Below are 27,702 nucleotides of genomic sequence, written 5' to 3'. Positions count from 1 at the left end.
TTTGGAAAATGGTCAGAAAATTGTCATATAAATCAATATTGAAATCCCTATCTGTCATTCTGTGAAGATTTATATTAAGAAAAAAAAAAACTACCAATTAAAGTAGCACAAGTTTAAGAAAACAAAGTAACAACTGCCACCACTGTTTGATTATAGCACTCACTCATTATGGAGCTCGTCATTATCACAGAATATCAGCAAATTATAGTCAACGTCAAGAATAATCTTTTTCTAACAAATCACAAAATGTAGAACTTACCAAAGAATTAAAAGTTTCAAAAGCACTGCATGGACTTACTGCAGTTTTTATTAAGCAAAGTGAATTAAATCCTGCTCACAATTAAAGGTTAAAGTGCTTCCCCTCTGCTTGCATCACAGTGGCCACGGTTACCTGATGTAATTAATTATTCCAAATGGAATTATTCCAAATTAAAGTGTTCTTGGTTTTTACATGGAAATAGTAATTCAGAATTGAGGTTTATATGAAAAAGAGGTTTGTTTGCATTCATTCAATTTCACTTTAGGTCTGGGGGTTGGGAATGGTTGGACAGGGGGAGAACGTTTACCAGAAAAAAACACAACAAAACATTTATTTTCGACCACCACAACATAAAAGACCACATAAGAACTATTCTCACTTTTTTCTCGATGAAAACACACTTTCATTTTTCAGGAGAAGGGAGTGTGAAGGGGTGTGTGTAATAATTTTGTGTGAATGTCCACATGTTTATGCTTCCGTTTATCCAGTCTTTTCATTATATCCATATCTTCTAAGGCTCTTATTAAATATATAGTATCGGCTCGAGTCCCGCTTGCTTTGGGTGGCCATTTTGAATTATGTTGTCACCACTACAACAGGATGAGCATGCGCAGAATGACCGGAATTAATTTAAAGAGGAATAAAATGTTTAAGTTTCAAGGTGGAGGAATTATTATTATTCCATTCAGAATTAAAACATCTAAATAAACCAGCTACTTAACTCACTCACTGCCATTGACGCATAGATGCATCAATTGTGTTTTTTGGCTGGGGTTGCTAGGAGACAGTGTGACGGAGTTCTCCTGTGAATATCAGGCTTGTACTACAATGTAGTGACCAAATGGAGGCATGATGGTGGCAGCAGCAGACCTTTTGAAGTGAATTTAGCCGTGATAATTACCATCGATGAGTAGGGACACACAGGGACGAAGCAGAAAAGGGTGCTACGAGAGGAGACGGTGAAGCTCCCAGCAGCTCATAGCAGCTCACACTCAACCAGAGCATGTGTGGAATTAACTGGACTATTGAGAGTGTTGCAATCAGAAGACAAAACGATCAACAAACCGGGGCATGTCCGGGCGGAGGAGTAAATGGCGTGTGGGGGAACGGAGGGGGGAAAGATTTGCAGCAAGGCCAAAAAACAGTAAGAAATCCATTCAATTCTGACCCAGATAACAATATAATTTTGCCATCAAAAGCCCGGTTTCAGTGTTGTTTTTGTAGTTTTATAGAAGGGAACCAACGTTGAGGTGTCACTAAAGTGAAAAAAAAAAACAGTTTCAAAGTCAGTGACAGGTTTTTTCAGTAACGTCTGTTTTCTCAGCTTTTTGTCAGAAACTTGCGATTTGTGTGAAACTTGCCTCTATTCAACTGCTGATAACAGAATAACGAAACAAGCTTTCTGATGAAAGTAGAGACTCTAATCTTTCAGAATCTGGTTTCAGAGTTCAGATTGTCATAAAATATATTGCGGGTCTTTAAAAATCAGTCAAAATGCTTTAAAATGGCTGGCAGTGAGGGGGGGTAGCCGTTCTGAAAATGGCTGGCAGTGAGGGTGGGTAGCCGTTCTGAAAATGGCTGGCAGTGAGGAGGGGGAGCCATTCTAAAAATGGCTGGCAGTGAGGGGGGTAGCCGTTCTGAAAATGGCTGGCAGTGAGGGGGGTAGCCGTTCTGAAAATGGATGGCAGTGAATGATTTAATTTAGATTTAAGTTTTATTCGGAATGGATATTTTTTTAACTTTTATTCTGAATTAAAGGGGAATTAAAGCTCTCATGTAAATGTAGCCAATGTGTGCTTAAAGGGCAGCACCTTTATTGCATTAAACGGTTTCTCTACATAAACCACAAAGAGAGAACGCAATATATCTGTCATTGTCTCCATTTTTGTTTATTCTAATATTCTGTGCCCATTTGAATTGTCCTACTTTTGGCATTTTTCCTTTACGGTTTGCCACTGTTGAGCCAAATCAAATTGATTGAATTCTCAGTTGTTTTTTGCTCATTCGACCCGAGTCTGGGATGAGTTAAAGCAACATAAGAGGAAGCTGGAGCACTGGGCAAGCAGAAAGAAACGCCAAGTTGTCCCTCATTTAAAAGCACAGTTACAAAGTGCTAAGCTTTTACATTCAATTTCATTTTCTTACATTTCCAATCAAAATGTGAATATTGGTTTAAAAATGATCACCTAAAAAATTTAGCATGACATAAGTCAAAGATGTCAAGTTACAACTAATCATTTTACCACAAATCCTTGACCACTCTTTATAAGCCAGCTACAAGACTCTCAATAATTAAAGTCTTCGCAGAGAACTTTAGCGGCTTTGAAAGCTTTAGCAGAGAGCTGGGCTACGTAGTGGATTACGCAATGTTTACACTCGTATCATTGAGGTAAAAAATGATGACGGGAGCAGTACAAAGGTTCAGAAGTTGTTAAACAGAGGAATGGTTTCCAGGATGTAAATTTTCACAGTCGATAGCAGCAGACAAACAGCAGTGTGTGTCCTCAACAGAAAGGTGCTGATGTCAGTAACAGTCATTGCTTATGTAATTAAGTGCTGTCCTTCACAAGCAAACACTAATTACTGTAAATGCAAAGTGGGGAAAATAAAGTAACAAAGTAGCTAACAAAGTAGTGTTTAGTAGTCTATAACCTTTTTTGCTTAAAAAAAAGTGATTACTGTTTATTAGGTCCTCATTAAAGTCAACTATACAAAGAATTATATACAATTAAGGTTTTTCCTTTAATGTAGGTACACAGGAAATCTAAAACTTTTAAAGGCCAATTCAACTAAATGATTGAAAAAACACATTTGTTGGTCTATACATGGCTACAACAGATTCAAAAACGTATATTCATAGCATGCTTTTAGAAAACAATGGAAATAGATGATAATAAATAAATAATCCTTTATTATTTGGATGGATGTTAAAAGGTTAACTACGGTAATGTGTTAACCAATGTAGCCAACAATCACTGCAGAGGAAACCAATTGTCGCCCAATAACCCTGAGCTCCATGTCTTTGTTTAATAGGAAAACCTAAAGAAATGTGCAGTGAAGTAAAATAATACGCTAGTAGTGCAGTAGTTGATTTTTTATTTTTGCATGTATTTATTTATTTAGCTTTAATAGAATATATTGTGTACATACATTTTTTTTTCCATTTGTAGCCTCCGTGGCTAATATCCATGATATGTATTAACATAAATACTGTAGATAACATAAATAAATACACTGCTCAAAAGGGAGTGGGAAGAAGTAGCACCTAAAATCCAAATTTTTAACTTTCTTAATGTAGAGCAAATTCTAGTCAATACTTGTCAATTTTAAACTTTTTAGATAACGCAAATCTAAAACTCCTCACCTTCATTGTCAGTCTTCCACCTTCTATCACTCTTTTCAGCAAAAACAACATATAAACATATTAAATGTGATGTCACACACAAGAATGCAATATGAGTTGAAAAAAAAGAACAAAAAAAAAAAACAGTAAGTATTCAAGTGCCATGAGGAGGCTGATTAAAACAATTGATGACAAATGACTTGGTGAAAGTAGGAGCACGAATGGGAAGCTTACACTGTGTTGCATTGTCCTCCAGACAACCCTCTGGGAGCAGCAGAGAAATAAAGAAGAAAGTGATTTAATTGGACATTGGTGCAATAGAGCGAGCTAGTGAGAGAAAGAGAACAGGAGCAAAAGAGTCTGTTAGTGAAGCAAACACTGAAATTATAAGTGCTGTTGCTAAAAGAATCTATCAAACAGCTAGACAAGGTTTGGAGCAAAAAAAAAAAAATCACACAATTTGAGTTTTAAATCAATTTAACATTTTTGGCCAAATTTAATTTGAAAGCATTAGGTGGGAATAATACAGTAAGGAAGTATCACGTCGTGCAATGTCTTTTTATATTTATATTTCAAATCCAAGCTTTACATTGTTTTCAAAGAAAAAAACAGGATAGCTGCAATTTTGAAATTCTTCTATTCTTGCATATATATATATATATATATATATATATATATATATATATATATATATATATATATATATATATATATATATATTTTTTTTTTTTTTTTTTTTTCTCTTCTTTATTTGCTGAAAAAATACTGTAATTACCAACTGTGCAGCATTAAAAAAGTTTTAATTAAAAAGAATAGCTAGAAAATATGAATTAGCCAATTATCAACACAAATGTCTCGCACACGAATATCATCAAATGACTCATAGAGCAATACAATAACAATACAAAAAAAAAAAAAATACTTTAATGTTGACCTTACATTACACAAACAATGGATTACATTTCCATGTATTAATTTAATGTAGAAGTCATTCACATGTTTTCTTTTAAAAATCACAGTAATATAATCTCTGAAAAGAAGGTGTTCAATTTATTATTTTATTAGATGCTCCCACTACATATTTATTATCATATCGAGTAGATTGAGAGCGCACAAAATGATGATAGCCGCCTACACTTTGAAATAAGTATGACAGGTTGAGTGCATGATTTAATTTTACACAGTGTCAACATGAAGGCTTTTATGTGACTCTGTAATGACGTCAGCATACACACTGTCTCATTAGTGTTAAGAATTGCAACCTTGTGGACTTTATTTTTCTTTAAATATTTCAAAAGCATTAGGTTTTGTCAGAATAATCGTGCTTTTTTAGTTTAGCCTGTGGTTTCAACCCAAAACCACAAGCTTTGGAGCAGTAAAGGTTAATTGAAATGCTTACATGTTATATTTGCTTGCCATCCTGTAGCAAAATGCTAATGAATAAGCACGTAAGAGCTCATTTATGCTGGTTTTGTTAAACACATGGAATGACCACGGGCAGCAAACATAAAAAAAAAATACAGAATTACGGTACTTTAAAAACAGCAGTGGGTGAAATCACACGCATCTGTGAGTCTCTGCCATAAATATGGTTAACGCGCCCTTCTGTGCATAGTGGAAGAATCCAATAAGGTGATGCTGTTGGTGATCTTTTTCAGCAACAAACACAGCAGGAAGAATGGCTCGGAAAACGTGTTGTACAAATGTATTGGTGGTTTATTTAGGATGACTCTAGCTCTGTGTGCACATGTTGTCATACTCATAATTTATATTTAAATGTATATAATTGCTATTTCAAAGACTCTTGTAAAATCCAATTTGAAAAGTTCATACCAGTCTCTCCAGGCTTGTCCCAACCGCTGTGGTTGGCCTCTCTTCAGGGGTGTAGGGCCTGAAGCGACCGCTAAATACATCAGAGATTCCCCGCGTGGACCTGCCTTTCCCCAATGGTGTTGGTTGTCCACATCCTTGAAAAACCTAAAAACAACACGAGGGGAGTTAAGGATACCAAAATCAGACAAGTTTTATAAGGCGTGCTGGTATTAGCAGATTCTAAAAATTAGTAGTTTAGTGATACAAATATAAAACCTTGTTAAAAGTCTTGGTCTCACTAGAAGCGTGAGCAGTTCATCCCTGAGGTAGGGCTGTATATTTCTCTGTACAAAATACTCATCAGGCATGAGCTCAAACATCATTTTGCTCAGAGCACCATTCATGATTTTTGCATTGAACGAGTGACACCTTATAACCAAAGCAGTCCATTAGCACCAGTGTTCATTTGGACAACGCCACTGGTGCTCGTGGACCAGTTTTAGTCATAAACTTTAGACTAAAATACAATGTCGTTTTAGTCAAACCTCTACGCTCCCAAGTCAGAAGCAACCGATCACTGAAAAATCCTAATACAACAGTGACACTAAGGGTGCTTTCACACATATAGTCCCATGTGACCATGTGAACAGTATGAGGAAGAGAGAAGTAAAATAAATGAATGATGTGGGAGTAATATGGAAGGGAGTGTGGAAATGTGTGTGATGTGTTTGTTTGTGTGCTGACAAAGCGGCTCTGAAAATGCATGCATGGATGGATGGATATTTGTGTGTGTTGCCTGATGGAGCGCTGGGTTGCAAATGCCCTGTTGCCGCGGCAGGAGTGTGTGATTGCTGTGTTGCTGCTGAGCTGTCACTGCATGGAGTTGCTCCTCTCCTCAGACAACGGACTTCTCTGCCATTTTTTTGTTGGCTCCGCCATGATATGAGTTAGAGAAAAGTGAATTTGTAGACAACCGTTTCATAATCTAGCATTAGTTTGTATTGGGCTGCCGTAAAGCAGTACGTCTTGCCACCGGGTCAGACGCAGGGAAAGTGCGGTTTTCTGGCCAGAGACAGCAGGAGGAGATGAAAGACCCCCCAATCACCCCATAAACACTGGTATTACCCTCACGAATACTGTGTTGTTTTTTTTTTTAACCTGTTGAAGGTCCTATATCATGCTAAATCAACTTTTTTGAGCTTTTAACCTTGTTACAATGTTAATTCCTTATCAGCCCCCCCCCCCAAATTATTATTGGGCTTCCTTCCTGCATCTCTGATCGATAACTAATCCTGCTCTCTGAGCTGCTGCTGAAAAACGAGCGGTCCCTCCGGTTCAGACTTTTGATGTCACAAAAGTCTGAACCGCCCCCTCCAGGAAGTGCCTGCTGCTGTGCCTTCATAGTGAACATACTGCAATGTATGCACTATTTGTTCATGTGTGTACTCTCTTGTGGTTTACAGCGCATCTTGTGGTTCGCCGCATTGGCGCAGTGATATAATAATAATAATAATGCATCAGTTTTATATAGCACTTTATCATAGACACTCAAAGTCGCTTTACAGAATTAAGACATTATTCTTTCACTCCACACTTAGTGATGGTAAACTACTATTGTAGCCACAGCTGCCCTGGGGCAGACTGACGGAAGCGAGGCTGCCATATTGCGCCATCGGCCCCTCCGACCACCACCAACACTCACTCACACACTACATTCATACTATGTGTTCAGGCACTTCTGTGTAACCTGCCATTTTAGTGAAAAGGAATAAATATTATACTTTATTGTCATATAGGTAAAGCCACATACACAAAATGTATTCTCTGCATTTAACCCCTCCCTAAGGAACAGTGGGCAGCAACGGTGTAGCGCCAGGGAGTAGACACATTTTTAGAACCCGTTATATTGCCTCCTATCTCCTTTGACTCGATCTGACGTGTTTGTAACACAATGCAACGCAGCAGTTGGACAAAACAAATGATTATCACCTTAAATGTTCTATTCCTGTAGTGAAAATAAAGGAGGAGGAGAAGAAAGTGACTTAGTAGCTTAACACTCCGGTGAGTGTTTGAAGCAGCTGAATGACTCTGCTGCTGCTGCTGGATAAACACAGACTCTGAAGCGCTGAGACGGACTCACAATCACAATAGCCATGTGTTTTACTGTAATGTGCAGTGTTTGGGCTGAAAACAATAACAACAGTGTGTGGATAGCAAAATAAAATCGCTTTGGTCTTCACTGATCTCCCTCAAGCGAGGCATAAAGTCAATGTTTATAGACACGCCCACTCATGAATATGCATAAGCAGGCACCAAAACAGCCCATTGCTCAGAAAGTCATTTTTCAGAAGCTAAAACGTTGTAAAAACAGGCGAGTTTGGGAAAATAAACCTCAAATACTATGTTTTTGGAGTTCTTAGAACAAATTAAGATGGGTGAAAAATAGCATGATATGGGACCTTTAAGGTCCACCCAGATTTCGGAAAAGTTTCTCAAGAATAATTTCGGACATTGTAGGTATCAGTACAACTGAGTTATTGTAGTATGAACATGAGAGTACAATTATTTCCATCCTCGCCTGGCTTATATTATCATTAACAGTTAAAATAGAGTGTGGTTTATTGGCTTGAGAAGAAAATGAGAGCAGAGTATAAGGTGTTGCCAACATACAAAAAAAAATCATCAAAAAATAGTAATTTTTGAGGATTCTAATGCTGTTTTTAGCTGGCAATGTCCAGGCTTTCCCACATTTGTCATTAGTCATAGTCTAGTTATTGTCGGTTAAAAAATGTAGTCGACAAAAGTAACAGTGACTAGAACGCTCTTTTTCTTACATTGGGACTTAACACTTGCACCATTTTAAAGCCACTATTATAGAAGCAGCTTTAAAAATTAAACTTAAAAATAATACTGCATGAATGAACAGACATGGACTATATTACGATGCAAACTTTAAACATATCCAGGTCTATTGTTTTCAGAAAAGGTGACCTTAAAATGATTTTAAGAACCACCACGTTTGCCAAATCAAAGACCTCATTAGAATTCCTCTCTAGCTCCGTCTACGGAACCCTGCAGGTCTCTCAGATCTATATAGACACAGGTCAGATAGTGGAGCCCAGAGCTCACAGTCAACATGGTGATGCTGTGTTTAGTTGTTATGCTGCAAAGAAGTGGAACAAACTGCCAGCAGAGCTGAAGTCAACATCCAATGTGAACATTTTTAAATCAAAGTTAAAGGTACTTTTTTCTCTACTGCATATGACTGAGAGGGAGATTTTTGGTCATGTTGTTGATCTAATGTGTTTGTTGATGATTTTAATTGATTTTACTGATGATTTTAAATGTTCTTATTGATTTTAAACAGTTGAATGTTTTACCATGTAAAGCACATTGAGTTGCCTTTTGTATGACATGCGCTATACAAATAAATTTGCCTTGCCTTGCCTTACAGTGTCCTGTCTGTGTGTGGGATTGAGCAGTTAAAGCAAGAGATTGTCTTTTTTCCAATAGTTATAGTTTTTTAATCATGATCACAACTCTTATGCCTTTAACATCAAAATGAATAAAAGGCTTTTAAAAGTTCTGTACATCCATTGGGGTACTATTTATGGCACAAAAGCTTGTAAAAGGGTAGAGTTAGAGTGAGAGAAATGATTACATTCTCTGATCAACCTGTGTGCTGAACACTCTCAAAATGAAGCTTTAAGAACACAGACAATAGGTAAGTTGCTGTCCTTTTAAAATGGGGAGAATTTGACGATGTATTTATCCTGACTTTTCTAAAGGCTTTTATAAAGACTGCCCACTTTACACCATTTGAACAGTTCATTACACATAAAAGAACATCTGCCTTTCAAATGTTTTAGTTGAGAAAAGAACATTAAATGCATTACCTTGGCTGACACCTGCATGCTATTGTCCTGCATGGTCATGATTGCCTCAGAAATCTTGATGTCGATTGGTTGGATAACTGCTTCTATGTTGAAAGGTCCCTCAAGTCTGTCGGCCACCAGCAACATGGAGTCTGCAACAAACCCAAGATATGTCAATTCACAGACATTGAACATTTTCAAAAGAAGCTTCCCACCTTCTCATAATAGATGCACCTCAATGAGAGACACGCTGAATATCTATGAATACTAATTCAGTCCAAGGCGAAACCCAGAGGGACGAGGAGCCTGTCATTTGCTATTGAAACGGTTCAGCGACTTCCTACAATAGTTTCCTTTACAAATATTTGACTGACAACCACCACAGACGCAATAAACCCATGCAGCCTTTTTTATCTTTTATTACCAAGTAAAAAATAGGTGGGAAGTATAGTGCACAGTTACAAGTAGGTACTTTTTAAAGCAATTCCCCTAAAATAATATGTGCTCATTAGTCACTCACTTTCAGAGGTGAAAGTAATGGATTACAAGTACTCACTTTACTGTAATTGAGATGCTTTAATGTGTACTTTTACTTTTTGCAGTATATTTCTAAATCAATAATTTTGAATGTACTTAAGTACGTTTTAAAATAAGTAAAGCCGTTCGTTACATTTCTACACCCAACCATTACTGAGTAAATTATTATTATTTTTGTTTCAAAATGATCAACGGAAATTGTGACAACAATCAAACGCATCACATCATAGCCGACCAATCAGATTAAACATAATGCAGCGCAACATATTTTTTACATTTTGAATTGAATTAATTGGTGAATTTTTTAAAAAAAATAACTGTACATTTTGACAAACCTTTTATTTTATACAGATGCCTTTGTGGAAAATAAATTAAGTTACAATTTTGCAAAAATTTGGTCTTTTCCTTTTTTAAGTTTATATATGAGATGTTTACTGTATGCAAGGCAAGATTTATTAACAAAAATAAATGTGTGGGTGAAAGTAACTAGTAACTTTTATTTTGAGTACTATTTAATTGAGCTACTTTTCACTTGTACTTGAGTATTTTATGAATTTCAATCGAGTAACAGTACTTGTACTTGAGTTGGATATATCAGTACTCGTTGCATCTCTGCTGACCTTACTCACAAAACAAGTTCATTTAAAAAGGATCATAATGCTATTCTTTAGAACCATAACAATATTTTTTGGTTCCTGTGCATGGCATCACAGTTTGTGGTAACCAACCATCAATCTATTCCTAGGAGTAAACCTGCATGCATACTGGGAACACGAGCAAACGAGGTACGCTAAGTCTTTGAGCTGAAAGTCTTCCACAGACTTATTAGTACGTTAATCATGATCAAATATAATGAATATTATTACAATGTTCACACATTCCATTTTCCATCCAAATTCATCCTTTTGTCAGTGGTAACGGTTTCACATTACATGCAATTCAGCAGCCACTAAAGAGCACAGAAGGATGGAGCAGGTTCAGGCTATATGTTACTCAGTCACAAACCTTTCTGAAACTATGATATACTTCAAAGATACTGAATCATCTGAAGAGTAGGTGGTTTTTTATACACTTCTTAAATACTACATGTTCACTGCTCCACTTTGATTAAAGGGTAAGAAAATGAAGGAAGAGAAGCAGCAGCAACTTCAAAATGTATAGCCTATGATTAAATCTCAATGTGCAAAACTTTATTTTTCATAATTTATGCATGCAAATGCATGTCAATTTATGCATGTTATGTTATAGGAAATCATCATGTTTCTATTTTAATAGCCACTAACAACTTTTAACTAACTGTAACATTTCTGCCCCCGTGACCCGACCACGAATACGCAGTTTAAAGGTATCACATTCCAAACACCAAATCTGCAGCATCTTCAACTAAATCCTATCTGCAATACCTGAACATATTTGACAAAACTTTGTGTTGCTAACCATCTTTAAATGTTTATTTTCACTGGAAAGATTCCAACAATAGAGCAGTATTTAACTCTTCTAAGGCTCTGACTACATCTGTCATCTGTACTGATCTTTGATATTTGAAGCCGGTAAATTAAATCAGATTTTAGTTCAAAAAATATTGAAATAATGAATTGTTATTTCTTACAGAGGGTAATAATGATTAATGACATTGACACCAAATAAAATACTGATAAAACAATTTGTCAACCAAAAAATAAATCACGTTATGCAATAACTCTACCACCTTCCTATTTCTACTGTGAAAATCTACAAACCTTTCCTTGCACCTGTGGCGAACCTTAAGTTTTAAAACCCTGGTGAGATAACTATATGAACTGAAACACTATTCTGGAAGAAAATAGAGATTTTAATTGTGTGGGAATGGATTCATTTCACTGCCAGCGTGCCGGCTAAATATGCATGCTTGAGATGTTGCAAGAAATCAGCAATTAGCATGTGTTGACCAATGAGTTATCAAAGTAAAGTTATTTTTTCTAGCCTTTCAAATACATTAACTAAAAAAACATTTCATTCATGTAAACTGAGATACGTAAGAATTTGAAGATGCAAGATACTGTTTTGTTGTTATTTCTTGATGTCAATTTATTTTATTTTATTCTAAATAGTTTTTAAGTTGCCATTTACATGATCAAATTAAATAAATAAATCAAATTCAATCAAATCAAACCATATTCAATATCATTTTAACTGTATAAAATTTTATACACTGTATTGTCTTCATTGAGATGGTATTTTTTCAGCTCCCCAAGTATTTTAATCCAGGTGAGATGAGGTAAAATGTCTCCTCTGAGCTAATTGGAAGGCCCCTCACATGGTCCATGTGGGCTACCTGGTGCCCGTGGGCACCATGTTGGGGACACCTGCCCTGGGGTAATGAAGTAAACCTACGTCTGTCTGTTTAAAATGTGTAATGATTAGGGATGTAAAGATTAATCGTGAGGCAGTTAAAAATAGATTCAAAGGGGTCACGGTTCACATTGATACTCTGAAATTGAATCGAAGTACTTAAAAAAAAAAAAATTAAATAATAATAATTTATTTATGTATTTATTTTTTACAGCAAAGGGCGCTATCTATTTAGAATTTAAAATTCAGGATGCACCACCTTGTTTTAAATCATAAGTGTGGAAGCATTTTGGCTTCCCTAAGACCAATTGAAAGAGTAACACATAAAATCCAAGATAAGAGGAGCTCAGAGAGGAAAGGGAGAAACAAGAGAGAGAGATAATTAAAGCCATAGTTTGTTTATTTATATTATTTCTTTGATATGGGATTTGTTTTAAAGTCCAATTGTTAAGGCACAAAATTAATTTTCAATTGCACTTTTAAAAAGAAAAGGAACTATTATGTAGTTTTGCATTGTTTACTATAGAGCCAGAATTTAAATAAATAGGCTTCTTCTTCATTTGTCCTATTTCTTTATTTATTCAATTCAGGATTTATTTTTAATTAAATTGCATTGTTTTACATAGTTTATCAATTGATTCTTTTGACAATGAAAGGTAAAATAAAATAGTACAGTATTTTTTATTTCGAAGAAAAAGAATGAATATTTTTCAGTCATAATTTGTCTACAGTCTCATTTTGTAAAATAAATCGTGAGACCCAGTATCGAATCATATCGGGAGTTGAGTGAATCGTTACATCCCAAGTAGTGATGTTTTTTTAGTCTTTACTAACATTAACTGTATATGCAAACTGCATTTGTATCACTGTATGACATCAATGGGCCTTGCCACTCAGTTTCAAACAAAAAGTCTCCATTCATAAATGACACACAAGGTCGTTTAGCTGTTCTGTCTGTCAAAATGTGAAAACCTCAGCTCCTGTTCTGACAGCTTAGGAGTTAAGGTCCGAATGACAATTGGAGTTACTCTGCTGTGGGCAAAGGTTGAGCAAAGGTTGAGAAAATAAAATGACAGATTGTTGGTTTTTTCTTTTTCTTTCTTTTTTTTTTTTTTAAAGAAAAAACATTGACCAAAGCAGAGTGATATATTTCCTCTAAATCTAAACCCTGTCAGCCAGGATTCAAACTGTGTTGTCTACACTTGTGTGGAAAATGTATTTGTCTTTGTCAGAAAAGCTTACATCTAAAATTTCAGTAAACTACACTGGGACAGCCTATTGAATCTTTTCAGAAGCATATTCAATTCCTGCTGGGTTTTTCTCCATACGTTTCAAAGAGACTACAGAAACATAAAATCTTCCTCCTTTCAATCGCAAATGACAGTATAGGCTATTAGACTGACAGGTGAGAACAGAGAAGAATGCACCAGCCACTACAGGGATATATTAAAAACCTATTGCAACATTAAATCATAATCTAGGGCTCTGATATTCAATCCTAACTTTGTAACCTAACAGTTCTTTCCTTCAAAGGTGGCAAACTATTCTATTAATGCTGACACAAACTCTTCTTGTTCCATACTTAAACGATTAACGCAACCTGGACACATTCTCAGAGACGCTACCCGGGCTCATTGAGGGTTTCTGGTCTTTTCAAACATCATACACTCTAACCCCAGTGGTTCTCAAACTTTTTTGGCTCAAGTACATTTCTGACGACAACATTTTACTTAGAATTTTGTGTGAAAACAACTATAGGGCATAACAAATTTGAAAGAATCTCATTTTGTAAATAAGTGGAATAAAATAGTATTTAGAGCCTCCTGAATAAGTTTATTTCTATAGTTTTCCTTTTTTTTTTTATTATTTCCTGTCACTCCCTCCTGATGTGGGACCAAGACTGATTCTTGTATTTTTCAATTCATGTTGTATTCAACATCATTTCCATCATCATTTGTAAGTTTTTGGTGTCATTTTGTGTATTTTGTTGTTTGTTCTTTTTATTATTCCATATATTTTTCTCTTATTTGTGTGTTTTTTGTTGTAGTTCATTTGTTGTTGGTATTATTTAAATTATTCTATCTCAGAGTGTGTGTTTTTTGGTGTTGTTTTGTGTATTGTGTAGTTGTTTGTCTGTTCTTTTTACATTTTCAGTATGTTTTTCTCTTATTTTGTGTGTTTTTGTTGTTCTTTTGTGAGATACAGGTAATATTTAGTATGATTTAATTTTTGACTAAAATAAACTTTATAAAACTCAATGCTTTTATTTGTTAGGGGTTAGGGCTAAACCTAACCCTAACCCTAACCCTTCCTCTCTCTCAAGTACCCCCTGTAGTGCCATTGTGTACCTTTAGGGATACACGTACCCCATTTGAGAAACACTGCATGATTCCAGACACCCTGGTACCTTTGGGATCCCTCCCTTTGGACCGAGGACGTGTCTCTTATGCTGATACATTCATGATTACATCAACCATTTGAGCTTTATTGGACATTTGAGTAAACCTTTACAATGATTTATTTTTCGCTTTAGGAAGATTGAAACCCTAATAGCATATAAAACGGTTTCCTTTTGATTTGCTATACATAATGTTTTGGTCTCCAGAGAAATTCAAACTGTAGCATAAAACTCATGCTTTCTTCTTAGTACTGAAATTATTAGTCTAGAAATGCAAAAATCAATCGACAATCTATTTTATGCTAGAGTTACAACATGTTGTAAATAGGAAAATGACCTGTTGGTCTAAGAAAAAATGTAGCCCAGTTTAAAGTTGCCAATTGAGATTAAATAAGCTATGCATTTATTGACTATAAATAGTTTAAATAAACAAAACAACATTGTAGGTTTTCCTTATTTTGTAAAAACCCTGCACTTCTGCAAGCTTATTGTACTGAGATGTACTGGAAAAAAACATGGTCTGGATTAAACCTAAATTGTTTGGTTGTCAGTTATGGATTTTATTTTTGGTAGTGGGTCAAGTTTAAAGAGTAACTAAACCCCAAAACCAAACTTTTTTCTGCTAAATACAATGTATTTGGGTATGAAGTAGTGCTGTTGATTGATCCTGGGTCCAACTCTCAACATTTTACTCAACATTTCAATTTGGCTGATTAGTTGTAAAGTGTAAGAGTGACTGCCCTCCATGAGTTGAAACCCGGCTATTACAATTGATTTTTGCTTTTGGCTGAGAACAAGATCATGTGACATTTTGGGACCATCTTGTGTCACAAAAAAGCACTGTTAGCCCCGCCCCTTTTATAGAAACTAGCACTACAATCTGTGGTGAGTAGGGTTGGATTGAGAGAAGAATAAATAGAGAGTAGCTAGTTAGCATAGCATAGATTGTTCATTGAAGATTTATAGTATAGACCTGGCGTGTCTTAATTGCTCCAGGAGCCCCGCCCATAATCAAGGCATTTTTTGAATTTCCCTCTTGGTGGAAGGTCAGGAGAAAGCAGGGGATTGGTTACTCTTTAAGTGATTGTCCAATCAGATGTCGAGAGGCGGAACTTGGGTGTGCACAGGTTTAGAGGCCTGTTGGCATTCTGCTGTTGACGTAGCACTATGCTAAATGGAGACAAACCCAGTGTTGGATGCAGGGTTTACACGAGGTTCTGCACTGTTGACATGAATGGTGGACCAAGGGAGAGAGACTTTCTGCTGAACATAGTTATTCTGAGGTTCCCACTGCTGTGGAGCTGTTTCCACCTGCTGGTTCTACTGGTGTAGGCCGCAGCCTGCTGCGACTTCCTTCCATCTGCTAAGGAAGAGGTTCTGTAAGTACTCAAGAGCATGTGCCTTTTTAGTGAGCTTGCGCTTCACTTGCAGGTGAAGAGTCCACTTTTATGTTTGTGTGGTCACAACAATCACAACCAGCATCAGGCCTGCAACAAACGCGTACCCTTTAGCTCAGAGACTGACAATTTAATTGTGTGTTTCATGGTACTACTTCTGTGTTTTTCTTTAAGGGTTATCTCTATTTTTTTTAGGTTCATCAGAGATAATGTTTAAGAAAATACTTAGTAGAATAAAAGTAAACATTTTTTTTCCTAGTAAGTTGGAGGCACCGCCATCAAAAGGTTTATTTCAGTAATTTAAAAAGGTCATTATTTCACTTCAGTATTAATGCTCATCGTACATCATCACAATAACAGAATGTTAATAATTTAGTTACGTGAGATGGGCGCTACATGAGTTTCTATTTAGTATATTTTAGTATTTTTCCTGATAATGAGCAACAACGCATATTATAGGATGTATTAAATTCCGATTAAATCAGTCCAAGCACTTTGTTTTTATCTTGCTCACCATTAAAATTCCACCGATCAATCAAGACCTTAGTGCTTTAATATTTTAGTATTCTGATATTTTCAATATCAACAACATTTGATGGTTTGAATTTTTAAAACAGTATTTATTACGAGCTGTTTTTCTTCAGCATGTCAGGCTTGAGCTTTTAAGTGCACAGAGCCACAGATGGACTTCTTTTAGTTGGTTTGTGGCTGTGCCTTTGAAGAGCTCTTCTGTTTGTTTACTCTGGAGTCTCAAATTGGGCGTGATGCTTGGTTAGATTTCCATCAGGAGTTGGCTAGAGGTCATTGTTGGGGGCCAAACCGAGTCCTGTGAAGTCCTCAGCCTGCCTATGTTTAGCAGAGTACTGCTCTAATGCTTTTGGAAAAAAAAAAAAAAACCTCGGTGGAATTCAAAGAGAGCAAGGGGGAAATTGGCTGCAATTCTGTTACTTATTCCATGAAACCCAAAGACCTAAATGATATTCTCAGTGGAGTCTTCACAACCTATTTTTCATATAGGTTAATGAATATTTGATAGGTTGAGAGTATGAGTCAGCTGAATGAGTAGATGTTTCTACATGTTGAAAAAAATTGAACAATACTACAGAAGAGCGTTTTAAAAGCAGCACAACTAAAGTGATGCCTGTAACATTTCTATCATCAGAATGAACATTACCTTTTCTTTTAAAGTTTAAAAACAATGGTAGAACTAAACACAAAAAAACAATCTCTTCCAACATGCCCATTCTCCTTAATTCTCCTAACTTTTCCTTTTTTCTTGTTCTTTGTATTATTCTGTTTTTAATGTATTACACTGTTTTTATTATTCTGTTTTTATTGTAAAGTGTAAGTGTCATTGCGTGGCCTTAAAGGCGCTTTTAAATAAAATGAATTATTATCATTATTATAAAAGTTGTCTGTGAAGGATCACGGGTCAAGTTGATTCCAGGACTATGGGTATGTTTTCCGGACCTTTTCTACATAAGCTTAATGGGTCTAAGGCGCCTGACTCAAGAATTCTTACTTTTGCTGGTGTGAGTTCAAATCCCACTGTTGTCATATATATTTTTTCATTTTAACATATTTAACATGGCAAATTCCACCTTTAAAAAAACATATACAAAAAAATATAACATTTTAGAGTATTTCCTTGGTTAGGGTTAGGGCTAAAATAAAAGGGTTAGTGGGGTAGCTAAAAATAAATATGAGGTAAAATAAAACTGACGGAACTTTAAGTCACGTGGTGCACCTATCACGTCACCTAAACTGGCAAATGAGGGGCGCTACCTATGAATAGACTAGCAGACGAGCAGTCTTTTCATACTTTTCCGTATCAATAGCCACGTGTTAAAATATATGTGATCAAATTATGAAAAGCAAAAACTTAGATTAGACAAGTACACATAACAATATATATATTTTTTTTGTTTAATTGTTTTTCATAGTAGCATTGCTAAAAGTACCACCATTGGCCCTGGAGTACAGTCCTTAATCCCTATATTTTCCTCTGGCACTGCTCTTTACTGCTCTGATGGAAGGGATTAATCATAGTTGTCCTTGAGCCACCATATGTTTATTCTAAAAAAAATATTTAGTTAACTGTGTGGGAGACTTCAGACTGAATACTCTGATTGTTAAAGCAGTTTATCTAACCACACCTGATCATAATACCATAAAAAATGTGTTTCTTTTGACACCGTACACTACAGAGCAAACCTATTTACTGTTATTTTCATTATATCATTCATTCCTTCATAGTGCATGCTCAGATATAAACTGGAATCAGAAATAATACATATTTCTTTTGCTGCATAATCCTGTAGGTGGTGTCATCTGCAGTCGTGACACTCGATAGTCACTTTATTGGACGACTTACATATTTTAATAATTAATGATGCTCTGACAGGTTATTCATTCTTTTCATTCTTTAGAGAGGAGAGTTTGGCTCTCAGGACACTTACTGCTGTCGGGGACACTCAAAGTTCAGCCATGAATCAATGAACACTAGAGCTTTAACATTCTGCCAAGAGCAAGTGATATATCTTTTGAATTTAATTTACCTTTGGGTATTGATTCACGGTATACAATCTGGAATTCATTCTGTTATGTTAGATTATTGCATTTGAAAAACCAAGAAATGGGAGTTGTGTTATTACAATTGCCTGAAATGAAAGGAATGTTACTCTTTTTTTATTGTGAAGAATCAGCTCGGAAAAAAGTCATTTTTTCAAACAGTTTATTTCAACCGAGATCAAATTAAAGTGTAATAATATCAAAGGTCCAACTGTGATTACTGAATATATGTCATAGTGATCGACCGATTCATGGACTGGCTGATTTAATCGGCCGATTTTTTGCGTGTTTTACATCTATCGGCATCTGCCGATAAGCGCTGCTGCGTTCGCCGATCCGCTTTATATACAGCGCGGCTGACAGAGGCTGCTCCGTGTTGCTGGAGACAAAGCTGCAGAGCCCCTCCCCCCACTAGCAGAGCATGAAGCAAGCTCTTCAATCCCAACGGCAGGTTTTAAACTTTCAATGCATCTTTTAAATGTTTAACTTAGTTGTTGTTCCGAAGCAGTTTACTACTTGTTTGAATATTTATTCTTGAACAGTTTGTTGCTTAAGGCGCATCTGACATCACGTTATTTTCCTCTACTAATTTATGTTCTGGGGTTGTGTTGGAATGGCCTATAATTCATGATTCTTTTTGTGCTTAATACTGTAATTATATATCTGTATACTCAATAATCCTGTTAATAAAATATATCTTCAGTCAGGCCAACTATGGTCAAAGCTATTTTCAGGACACTATTTCATGAGATGTCTCACTCTATTTTTTACTTTACTTTTTATTATTTGTTAAATATTTTTTACTTGGTGTCATTCTACCTCGCCTTTGTTAATTTTAATAAATGTTCCTTTTTTTAAAAAAATTGAGACTTGTAGCATTTGTCATCATCTTTGTGAAATCCGTAGTCCATATCAGTCATCGTCTCAGGCTGATGGAAAAAAAATTGGTAACGGCATCGGCCCTAAAAAACCCATATCGGTCGATCGCTAATATGTAATAGATTGGCGTCTTCCTGGTCTCCATCTATTTAAATTGGTCCAAATAAGGTAAAAGGCAATGAACCAGGGCGGCTAAGGCAAATTGATGCATGTGCTGAGCAAAGGTAAGCTTGTTCTGTTCGATCAAACAAGCTTATATAGCTAAAAACCTCTGGAAACTTCTATGCTTGTTTTAATAGACAGTGAATCAAAGATCAAAGCAATACAATCCGGTGATAAGTGACCTGGAAACTCTTAGGCCATAGTGTTGTTGTTTTTGGTTAATTGGTGGTGTTCACACATGTAATAATGTCTAATAACAAACCTGGAGACGTCAAATGAAATGACCTGAATTATTCAATTGCTTTTTTTTTCCCTTTCCTCTTTATTGATGTACACTGCAGGTTGTATTGGTGCAGTCTGTTACTGCATGGTGTTTTACTGCACACAGCCCTGACCACCCCACCATCACTCCTCCAGGCTGCACACTTGACTGTTTTCTAATAAAAAAGACATTTATACCCCTGCACGTGAGTGATTTAGAGAGATATTTCAGCAAACTGCCTACAGACTTTGGCAATAGCAGATGCTAAAAAGCAACTTCATGAAGGTTTTTTGTTGTTGAGTTAAAAATGATGAAAAAAAACAATGTTTTTTTTAATAACATGCATGTATACACTTGTGGAAAACGCAGTAATGGTCGTAGTAGTAAATTGTTGTGCGAGTGTTATTGTGTCTCTCCGAGCTTGCCCAGCAATAAACTGGTCTCTTGCTCAGAGTCAACCTTGAATTGCACCCAATGCTAGTTCAGCAGATGACTGGAACCCCATACATAATAAAGTGGGGAGAGAAAACGAATGACAGAATAAACAGATCAAACAATATACTGTAATAATCTGTCATGGGAGACCACGCTTCCCACTACAGTACAGGTAATGTTCTGTTTCTTTGCATAACACCGAGAAGACTTTAGTTGACACCTTTCTTTCTTCGCCTCTACTGGCGGTATAATAAAGGACAGTGATCCGTAACGATAAGGAGAAAGACCAGATTCTCTTGAAATGATAAAAAGACAACAGTGACATTGAAGTTATACTGAATACAGGTAGTTGTGTGACGAAAAAGAAAACCTTCTTTCCTCATATATTGGCTGTTGACGGATGTATTTTCAGCACACACACACACCACACACACACCACACGCACACACACGCCATCAAACTAGCACATGTTTAACCCAACTATAATCCTCCTAATTTGATAGGTACAATTGATTCAGCATATTGCAACGCATTGACCCCAAGCTGTTGTGGTTGTGTAAAACTTGTGTAAAAAATCTGTGTGGGACCTTACATCCTCACACCTGCAAGTGCAGAGTTGATACTTTTGTAACCAAAGGTAAAATGTGTTAGTAATATTTGAGGATAATAGGACAGTTAGAAGAATAATCTTTTTCTCGGTCGCCAGCTAAACACACAAGTACACTAGCACCAACACACAACACGCAATCTTAGATCTTCTATGACCTGAACCTAGGCTTTTGAATTCCCACCCTTGATTTTGTTGTTGCCCATCTATGGTAAATGGCTCTAAAAGTTTATAAATGAAGATACATTTTTACAGAAATATGGACGCATTTGCTGTATTTGAATTCTTAAAATAGAAGTGTTTAAAAAAACAACAACACAATTATCTTCAAAATTATAGTATGTAATAATTAGTTCAATTATAGTCTTGAATGCTGTTGGAGTCTCATAGGAAAAACTGGCCATTTAAAAATGACCCGGATGCTAATGCAGCCTTGAATAAATTGGTTTGGCAAACCTTAAGGCAACTTTAAGTTTTAATGTAAATTAAATGAAGGATTCTTGCGTATTTTTATTAAAATTAATTCCAAAATCAACCTAAACCATCTTTTTTTATGCCTTATCTTTCCAGATTCAAGTAATTTTCAAGTACTTATTCAATGACTTCCTTTTCACTGTTCTAAATAATTCACGCAGGCATATTTTGTTTCTGGCACAACCAAAAAACGATAGACATGATGCATTGGATATTGACGAAAAATCTCCATAAATAGAAGTCTGCCGGGTGATTCAGTGCTGGAAATGGAAAGAATAACTTTCACCATCTGCCACTGCAAAAGGGGAAAATGTCTTGCAATCACTTCGCATTCAACAAAAGTAGTTGATGACACCCTACATTAATTGCCAGGGACAGCTGATTACTCCATTGCCAGTGTTTCTCAACTCGCTCAAAAGGGTACTAAACGTCAGAAAAAGTGTTAAAAACAGTGCATAAATTAACTGTGTTACTCTCAACTCTAATAAACTGACCACTGCAGATGTCACCACAACGTTGGAAAATGTGTATGGTTGATAAAACTTGTGCTGATTGCTATTTAGGATAACTTTAACATTTTACTCATCTGCAATTGTTTGTGACCAGTCAAGTATAGGTGAATACAAACAATTGTGTCTGCAATTTGGAGAGTTGCTGTACAATAAGGCAAACTCCAGAGTACACAGGCTGACAGACCAAAAAACGTATCCAACTTTGTTCAGTCGGGTAGTGTGTCAACTAAATTAGATTTAAAAAAAAAAAAAAAAGCGTGTTGTTGCCGCACTCTTTTATTTGACATTGTCTACCACTGCAGACAGTGTAATTGGTAGTCAGACTCAGTGTTCTAAAAAACAATCAAAGATATGGGGGATGTGGACTCCAACATATCATGTTGTGTTTTTCTTTTTCTTCATACCGTCCTTTAAGCTATTTTAGAGAATGCGATAACGATAATTAAGTAGAAACTCGGAGGCCTGCAGGTAATTTAAACAAATCCTTTGTTCAATAAATTTCCTACAAAGCCACAGATTAATCAATCTCCCGAAGGCTTCCTAGCTGCACATTGACCTTTATTCAAAGGATTTGTAAGATCCTTTGTATCGCAGTTAGGTACCATGTTTGTGATTTCTGTACACTGCACTGAAAAAAAAAAAAAGAAGAACAGATGCAAAGCACATGGCAAGAAATACATACACGTGTGACGCGTCATGTGAAAAGCAGGAACAAGTCACCCAGGGTACGTTTTAAGTTATTTGCGGACTCTGAAAGTGTGGATTCTAAGCTTTACAATGGTGTCCTCATACATTGTGTAGTATTCGTCACCTGAGAGCAGGCTGAGGGGGCAGAATTAAAGGCTGTGCATTTGCATCATTTTGAACCATTTAAATGCAATTCACAGCCACAAGGAATTTCCCAACCTTCGGTATTGCATTAAATCAAAGTGCTGCTGCGTGAGCGTTCAAAAACAGTTTCACTTTCAGCAGCTGTGTCGGATCGCCTTTATTGTTGATGAGATGACGTGTTGTTTGTGACTTAATGCGACGCAGTGGTAGAAATAAACAATGGCATATCATCTTACACTGGTTATTTATGTGGTTAGATGTGAAAAGGAGGACAATAAAGCAACTGCTGCACACACACTTCATAAAACAGCATTAGTCGGACTCATAATCAGAATAGATGTTTAAGTAGCCATGTATTTTACTTAAACATGCAGTTTATTGGTCAAAAACAATACAAGAGTGTGTGGATAGCCAGACAATCGCTATGTTGATCTGCTGGGGGATTCCACATCCCTCGCATTGTTTGCAAAAAATATATACATTAATGTATATAAGTCCCGCCTTCGTTCTATAGACCCCTATATAAACGGAAACGAGCGTCGTGCTCGCCCAGCCAATAGACTTCGACTTCCTGTTTTTGAGACTGTCAATCAAAGTGAATGCGGAACTGTGCACGGAAACAAAGTCGCGCGTCACAACAGCAAACAGGTAAATATGATTTTGGCTCTTACCTGACTCATAGACCTATATCAATGTGACCTTGTTAAGTCGAGGCGTGGCTTCTGGTAGATTGGGAGAGGCAGTGGGAGGAAGTGAGGCTGTTTAGGGCGGGACATCGAGACGTTTCTCAGAAACTCCGGATATCAGCTTTGAGGTTTTTGTCCTTTTTCTCTGTTTCTCTCATGCCAACTCATTCCTGGTTTTCTCATGGCGTGTCACATATTTATAAACGCCAAATAACAAAAAAAAGTCTGCACGTTTGCATCTTGTTTTTAAAAATCAGATGTAAGTTTCTAATCTGACAGTCGCAGTAAATATGTGCACGGTTGCGCGCTACTTTGTTTTTGTCGGCACAGTCAGGGGCAGAAGTGCTGACCATAGTTGAACTCCACCTTATGCTTTGAGTGAAGGAGGGAAGCCTCTTGTGACCTTGAATTGGATAGGAAGGTAAATTGCATGGACAGATGGATGTTTGGATGGCTACTTCAATCTCAAATGCTCAGATCCTCAAAAAAAAATTCTGCCAACAATCAAAAGAGAAAAAAAACAACTCCCAAAAACAAACCATCGAGCTCTCAGTATTTCCCCCCCCCCCACGTATTTTCTTGTGTGCAGCTACAAGACGTGAATCAATTACAAAATACTTGCTACTCTGCCAGCATATCTGGCAGCCTTTGGGGAGTCTCCTTAGGCGTTCTACTGCACTGGATCATAACTCAATTCAAGCTGTAAAAAACAATTTTTTTGTGGGATTTCAGTTTTTTTCTTCTTGGCATTGACGTACGCCCGGATTACTTAAAGACTATTTGAAGTCTCAAAAATAATAGGTTTCTCTTCTGCTGGCAAGTGGTAATTTTTCTATGCAATGTAAATAGGAACAGCAGTGAAGGAATAGTTATGAATAGATAATGCTTTTCGATCGAAGACAAAGCCTGTATAATCAATACTGTGAAGTATTGAGTATACCCTCATATGAAGGTAAAGTAAGGCTTTCCAGATATTTATAAACCCATTGACTCGAGATAATCTGCTAATGCCTATTTCAGTTCACATCAGGTGCAAAGCAGGAAACACAGTGGACAGGATGACAGCCTTTTTCAGGGAGACTTTTAAACTTCTATATTTAGTTACCAAATTTTGGAGAACTGATAAAATTGATATATGAGCATCCTTTACATCAACACCACTGTAGGCTTCTATATTTCTATATCACACAGATGCCAATTTAACTCCTCCACATGCTCGACCATTTCTTGATAATTTCCACAATGTTGAGTAAATTATTACTTACTGTAACAGTGAATCTTTGAGACAGAGTTATAACGGTGGTTGTGGATGTGGATTATGGTCAAGATTTAGAGATTATTTCCTCTTGTCTAAGTTTGAATCCAGCTTTCAACACCTTGACGGGCAAAAAACAAAACAAAAAAAAACTCAATTTGGTCCTGATGGAAATACAGTGTATTTGAATGCATGTGTGTGTAAGTCATTGTTATGTTTAACTTAGAAATGAAGTTTATAATGTAAGAGTCCTGCAGAGCAGACACTAAAAATCACTGCACAGTTACAGCATGCTGAGTGCAGCAGAAGCTATTCGAAGTCAATATTTAAGTAAACAAATTCTAACTTTTTTTTGTATATCTATAACAACAAAGCACATAACTCAACCAAAGCTGAAGAGCAATAATACAGCATGATTTCTATCAAGTGTTTGGTATTCCTGAGTTTTGCACTAACACGGTGTTGGCCATGATCTCTGAGCTATCACCTCTTGGAGGGCAAGGAAAGAATAGCTGGATTTGTTATCATCCAGGGATTTGTGGTAATATCAGATTGCATAGGGACACAATCCGCGCAATTAAAAAGAAATGAGCATATAAAATCAATAAGGATCGCTTACACCATGGTGTCACAGGATTCGAGCCAAACCCAACACAATCCTTAATCTTAATTAGCAGGAAAAATGATTAATTCACAAGTATATTTCATTGAGGAGAAACCCACTTTGAATGTCATATTTTTGCTCAATCATTTTTAGTCAATAAAATCTAGCCCTCTGTTTTACGTAGTCTCACACGACTGATGACTTTCACAGTTGAAATTGATTACTGCTTGAATTTAAAACAATTAGTTCATGTTTTTCTGGTATACTTAAAGGTGCAGTCTGTAACTCTTATAAAAGTGACATATTTGCTAAAGTTGTCACTATGTAAGGACAGCCTTACATCAAACTAGCAGTTTGTGTAAAAAAAATAAACAGACTCATTGAGTCCGCCCTGCTGCTCCTGCTGCCTTTGGCAGATTGCCAGAATGCACTGCGACCAAGCAAAAAGAACCAATCACAGCCAGGATTGTGTTTGATGGACTGTCTAACAGCTGTTGCTCACAGTCCCCGCCCCTTTCTTGGGGTTCCAGTCACTGTAACTGTTACACTAGAAATCTATGTTGCATGTGTTGTTCATGTACGCGCAGCAGCCTCCTTGTGGCTGCTGTAAGTGACACTGTGTTGTTGCTGCTGCCGCTGAGGTGTGCGCACATAGAGAGCGAGAAGCTTTCGACTAACCGTAGCTTGTTAGCTCCTCTGAGGGAGGGACTTTGGAAAGTTTGGAGACAGGGCAAGAGAGCAGCGGGGAGAGAGGGATCTGAGAGTTGCGGACTGCACCTTTAATCTTTCTGTTTACTGACGATTCCCTATAAAAGTTTCAAGACATAAAAGAGTGCCTGGCCACTCCTAACAAATGTGGCATTGCAGATGAATAACATTTACTCTTCCTAACCTTATTTGTCTATCGATGACACCAGTTGGTGAATTGTAGAACATTGTAGGCTTTTTTCATTGACTAAAACATGCTGCCCAGAGGAGATAGTCAAATGTTTTAATGAGCTTTAAAAGTGAAGGCTGAAACAAATGTTGTCACGGCTTATTTGCTTAAGCTTACACGTGATGCAATAAATAAAAAGGCAAAAGCAAAACAATTCAGAAACTTGATAAAATAAGCTGAACTCGGTTACATTCAAGGCATGCAATGGGCACTTGTTTCAAAGTAATCTCTCAAGTAAAATGTCGCTGCCTCGGGTAAAAAAAAAAAAAAAATCTGTAAAAATTGTTCTCTTTATACTAAATTGGAACTTGATTGACACGTTAAACATAATCGCAAAGCCATAATTTAAAGATAAAGGTGCGCAGGAGGAGTTTTTGTGCCCGTTGATACCTGCCATCGTTTTTCCTACAAGTGGCTGAAATGATGATGTTATGCTGATGTTGCTTCCCTGTCGAGAGCCGTGTAGCTCAGAGAAAGCCTGAAGACCTACAGCATGTGTCCTGTCTCTCTGTGTATGCATGTCTCTCTGAGGGTGTTTTAACAAGGTGCTGACAAGAAAAATGATAATGATGTGTCTGTCATGATGTAGGGCTGGGTAAATTTGTCATGATGGCAGGTGACGGATGATGTTGTATAATTCAACATCCCACATTAAATCTTTTTTTTCTCAACATCTGAGTGCACACAAAGCCACCGCTGTACATACTGAAGTCAGGGAGGCAGAAATCACTCGGTGCAGGTGTGGAAATAAATCAGAGTTTTTCACAGGTTTATGCTCATTGTTCAATGACTATTCTTTTTGCAGCTTGGATGAAAATGTCTTTACAGTGACCTTTACCAAGTGTATACTACTGTGTTGTGACTGAGATATCAATTGTGGACATATATGATTCAGCCTGTGTTGTTATTATATTGTTTGTAATAAAAGATTAAAAGTGCATTTCACAGAATGTCATTGTATCGATGGTAAATGGACTAGATTTTATATAGCGCTTTATCACAACACTGAAGCAGTCTCAAAGCGCTTTACATATCAGCTCATTCACCCAATCACTCTCACATTCACACACCAATGGGACAGGACTACCATGCAAGGCGCTAGTCGACCACTGGGAGCAACTTAGGGTTCAGTGTCTTGCCCAAGGACACTTCGACACATAGTAAGGTACTGGGATCGAACCCCCAACCTACCGATCAGAAGATGACCCACTACCACCTGAGCCACGGTCGATGAAATATTGGAATAAACAAAATGACAGATAACGAAAGAGGAAAGGCATACATATATAAAACATTTTATAGGGACAATAGGCATGAAGCAGGGACAGGTTTGCCATTTTTGCAGTGGGTTTAATAAATAGGTTGCAGAACAAAATAGAGAAGATCTGTTGTTGGTGTTGCATGCTAACTCCAAAATGTAAAATATAAAGAAATCACTTCCTGATAAGTGGAAACACTGTCAATACTCTTTTGTGCCTGAGTGACAAATACATTAAAAATAATTGGCACTATGTACCAGTGGTGTGCCAAAATAT

The 27,702-nt window shown here is 36.7% G+C and overlaps 1 protein-coding gene across 2 annotated transcripts in view; it reads right to left on the bottom strand.

The window, feature by feature from the left end:
• The window catches only part of LOC114458259 (glypican-6-like), a 160,525-nt gene that overhangs the window by 28,172 nt on the left and 104,651 nt on the right, over positions 1 to 27,702 (bottom strand). Inside the window, exons 5-7 of one of the 2 annotated variants that reach the window (XM_028440628.1) lie at positions 9,311 to 9,441; positions 5,436 to 5,579; positions 3,837 to 3,866 (exon numbers count right to left, since the gene is read on the bottom strand). In XM_028440628.1, coding sequence (XP_028296429.1) covers positions 3,837 to 3,866; positions 5,436 to 5,579; positions 9,311 to 9,441 — 305 coding nt within the window. The remainder of the gene's footprint in view (positions 1 to 3,836; positions 3,867 to 5,435; positions 5,580 to 9,310; positions 9,442 to 27,702) is intronic. The other variant, XM_028440636.1, reaches the window with a different exon arrangement.

This window comes from Gouania willdenowi, chromosome 3 (assembly GCF_900634775.1).
Source record: "Gouania willdenowi chromosome 3, fGouWil2.1, whole genome shotgun sequence".
Classification (NCBI taxonomy): domain Eukaryota; kingdom Metazoa; phylum Chordata; class Actinopteri; order Blenniiformes; family Gobiesocidae; genus Gouania; species Gouania willdenowi.
Note: the sequence above shows the minus strand (reverse complement) of the source record. Positions and strands in the feature narration are given on the sequence as shown.